At 35.5% G+C, this 3,531-nt stretch overlaps 1 protein-coding gene across 1 annotated transcript in view; it reads left to right on the top strand.

Annotated features, from left to right (window-relative positions):
• Window positions 1–3,265, top strand: part of cnksr2a (connector enhancer of kinase suppressor of Ras 2a) — a gene marked incomplete in the record, with an annotated part of 74,388 nt that extends 71,123 nt beyond the window's left edge. The window contains 1 exon segment of the mRNA XM_014005379.1: window positions 1,979–3,265. Coding sequence (XP_013860833.1) covers window positions 1,979–2,185 — 207 coding nt within the window.
• Window positions 3,266–3,531: the final 266 nt, after the last annotated feature.

Below are 3,531 nucleotides of genomic sequence, written 5' to 3'. Positions count from 1 at the left end.
TATTTGCAAAGTCAGATAGAGTGACAACATATTTTATACATTTGACACCACACATAAACACTCACTAACTAATACATTGGTTCATTTTAGTTGGGAATGCAAACATCCTATAATTGCTGCTACGATGCAGTCACCTCATGTGGCAACTCAGTGACATAACAGCAGTTGGTTAACTTCAACCTCCCGTGCACCGTTTGTTTTTCAGAAATCACAATGAGATGAGTAAGGGTCTCTGCAGTACACGGGGGGAGTTTCTTGGCTGTCTGGGAGGAGTTTGGCAAATGTGATTGGAGGAATTCTTTGGTGTAGGTGGAGTTTGGCAAGACCATAATTAGTCTGTCTTGTGGGGGGTAGTTAAAAGATACAGTAATGAAAATAGTAAAAGTATTATGAGCATGTAAATATAATTTATTGACTTCAAATTTTGCTAGAACCTTCCTGTCTTGAAGTATGATATATATTGATACTCATATTCTAAAATAGCCTTTTTTAAAGACGTTTAAGACTGTTTAACAAGGCAAAATTGTTATAAATTGTTGTTGTTCATCTAACAAAGTTGTTTTGACTTCTTCAAACTCCACCCACAAAAGTCAGTCCATCCAGTCATGTTCTTAACCAACTCCTTCCACAAAAGTCACACATACCAATCAAGGATTTTTCAAACTCCACCCAACGCCCACACACCAAGAACCTCCCATTTATTGACAGCAGAGACCCACTTCTCCACTGAGATGGCATTAAGTCATTTCAGTTTTGGACTTTTTATAGGGGTTTTTCCTATTTGCAATGATTTTATTTTGTTAAATTGTGGTGACGTTCTCAGTGAGAAATAAAACAACCATTTGCAGAGCACAAGTTATTAAAAGTTAATTAATCTTATCATAACATAAACTCAAAATTAGTACTAGTAAGCAAATGCTGTGTTTGGTCACGTCTTTACAGCTTATTACTTTTTGCATGGAACAAATGTTTTACTTTTTTTTCTAAACCTAACAGATTTTTTGGTTTGTTTTGTTTTTCCTATGCTAACCGTGTGCACTGTATCCACTAAAATATTTTTACCTCTGTGTCTGGCATAATGTCTTCACGTTTGTAATCCCTCATTTTTTAATGTTTCTTTATTTGTTGTTTGGGATTCAAACTGAAAGAATAGCTCCAMGGTACCAGTGGCAAAGCAATCTGTTTTAAGTTTAGAAAATTACAACGTACGCAACTTTCCAATGCAAAAATGATTAAGTATGAACATTTTGAATATAAAACAAATGTGAAAACTGCTTGGATAATATTAGATTTAGGTCATTTTGGAGTAATGATGAATTTAATTAAATTTTGAATAAACGTCTGCAGTTAAGATACTGACCAATTTTAATGGCTCRGCCTAACTCCTTTTACAAACATACCAAACAAAATCTATTTTTTGGCATATTTTGTACCCATTCTGTAGATTATAATTATGGTTAGTACTGGTACAGTAAAGTTTTTTTTTCTTACTGGCTCAAAATCATATTGTTCTTGTAACATCATCAGAGTTTAAATAAATTCAGATGCTATCTCTGAATTGAATTGAATTGAATTGAACTGAATTGAATTGAATAAACCTTTATTGTCATTGTACAAAGCACATTGAAATTACAGTTCAGAACACTCTAATTTAGAAAATATAGTATAGTTAATTTCACTAAATATAATTTTTATTGATTATAAAGCTCATTAGAATGGATTTTGAGGTGCAGGATTAGCATACAATAATTTCAGATTTGCATTGTAATATTTCATAAACATCTCCAGAAAGATTCAGTATTATCTTTGTTTCTAACACTTAAATCTGTCAGAAAAGTAAGTCAAACACGTCTCCCCAGATTTAAATGTGTCCCTTCACGTATGTGTTGTCCTTTCCTTTTATCTACGTTTGAAAGAGTAGTGGTTAAAAAAAATTCTAAAAATGATCCACCCCTCCTGTGTTTTTGCATCCTCATAGGACAGGGAGGGAGAGCTAGCACTGATTGACAGGCTGCTGGCCAGTCCCCAGCTGTCGTCGGCAGAGTTCCAGGAGTGGAAGAGAGCCTATCAGGACCTGTTCACTCAGGAGACAAACTCAGCCGCCGAATCCCAACCAGCCGATCCAGGGCCGCCCCTCACCCCCTCACTGTCTCACACACACTCCTACATCGAGACGCACGTCTGACATGAAAAAAAAAAAAAAGAAAGAAAGAAATAACCGCACACCTAAACTTAAATCTTCTGATACTGAATAGAGCTGAACAAACTGCTGATGATTTTGTTCCTGCGTTTCAGTTGTGATCAGAGAACAAACGGGTTGCAATCAGATGGTGGCAGACTGAGCCAAACAACAAGAGCAGAACATGCTTTCAGCAGCCTCAGTGTAACAAGTGAACTATGACACCTTCATCATATGATGACATCAGGCTGGAGGCTGATTGGTTGTGCCACTCCAGCTGACTTTGGGCCAGATGATGTGCTGATTCTTGAGTAGATGTTAGCTTTTTGTGCTCTGTATCTATAATACTCTCCTTCAAACGTTATACAAAGAAGCCATCGTCATATTTTGTGGACTATTCTTATCATACAGAGTGGAGTTACAGAATGTAAATTAACCATTCTGCTTGTAATACTGAGTGCAGTGTCTTCAATGGACAGTCAAATAGCCAGCAAGTGACATGCTTGTATTCAATGAAACCTTATATTTGATAAGAACAATAATATTCAATCAGTGTTACAGCAGACAACAATGAGCATACGTCTTTCTTTTGAACTCAGTATTATCATGTTTGATTTAGATTTAGAGGCTTTTGTTCATGCTGGTTTAGTGGAAATACAGTGTAAACAGTGCTGGGCTGGACCTTCAGCATGCGCTCTCCTTTTGAAACAGGAGCAAATAAAGGGGGTTACAAACAGTCACCCTAAAATGTTTTAACACAGTTTTCAACACAAATTGTTTTGTACTGAATAGCACAAGTTCTAGGATTTCAATATTCTCACACTTTAATGCTTGCAAAGACATGTTGCACCTTATATTAACCAATACTTGTACTTTTACAAATCTCAGTTCAATACGTTCTCGTTTACGAAAGCTTTTTTTTTCTTATTTGTCTATAATCTCCACCCTCTAGAGGAGGGGTTTATCAATTGAGCATAACTGCAGATTAAAGACTGTTTGCTGTGAGATAAATATTATGCCAGCAGGAAATGAATTTGAATTGCTCAGATTGAATCTGAATGTGTGTAATCTGAAATTGAATGCATTGGTTTGAAAATAAATGTCATTAAATTGAAACTGAATTTATTTATTTGAAACTGAATTTAAAGTTTTTTGTCGGAATTAATTTGCTTTGAAACTGTATTTTGGTTTATTAAAAAGTCAATTTGACTACTTTCACTTTCAGTTCCATAATTCAGATTTTTGTGTCACATCCTGGTCCTTGAGAAAGCCAGCCAGAGTAATCAAACACAGATCCACAGATTTACGTTTCACTTCGGTGAAGTTTCCTTTCTATAATGTAACAGAGTTGA

Source organism: Austrofundulus limnaeus, unplaced genomic scaffold, assembly GCF_001266775.1.
Source record: "Austrofundulus limnaeus strain Quisiro unplaced genomic scaffold, Austrofundulus_limnaeus-1.0 Scaffold30, whole genome shotgun sequence".
Taxonomy (NCBI): Eukaryota; Metazoa; Chordata; class Actinopteri; order Cyprinodontiformes; family Rivulidae; genus Austrofundulus; species Austrofundulus limnaeus.
The sequence above is the reverse complement of the archived record's forward strand: the minus strand, read 5'-3'. Positions and strand labels throughout refer to the sequence as shown.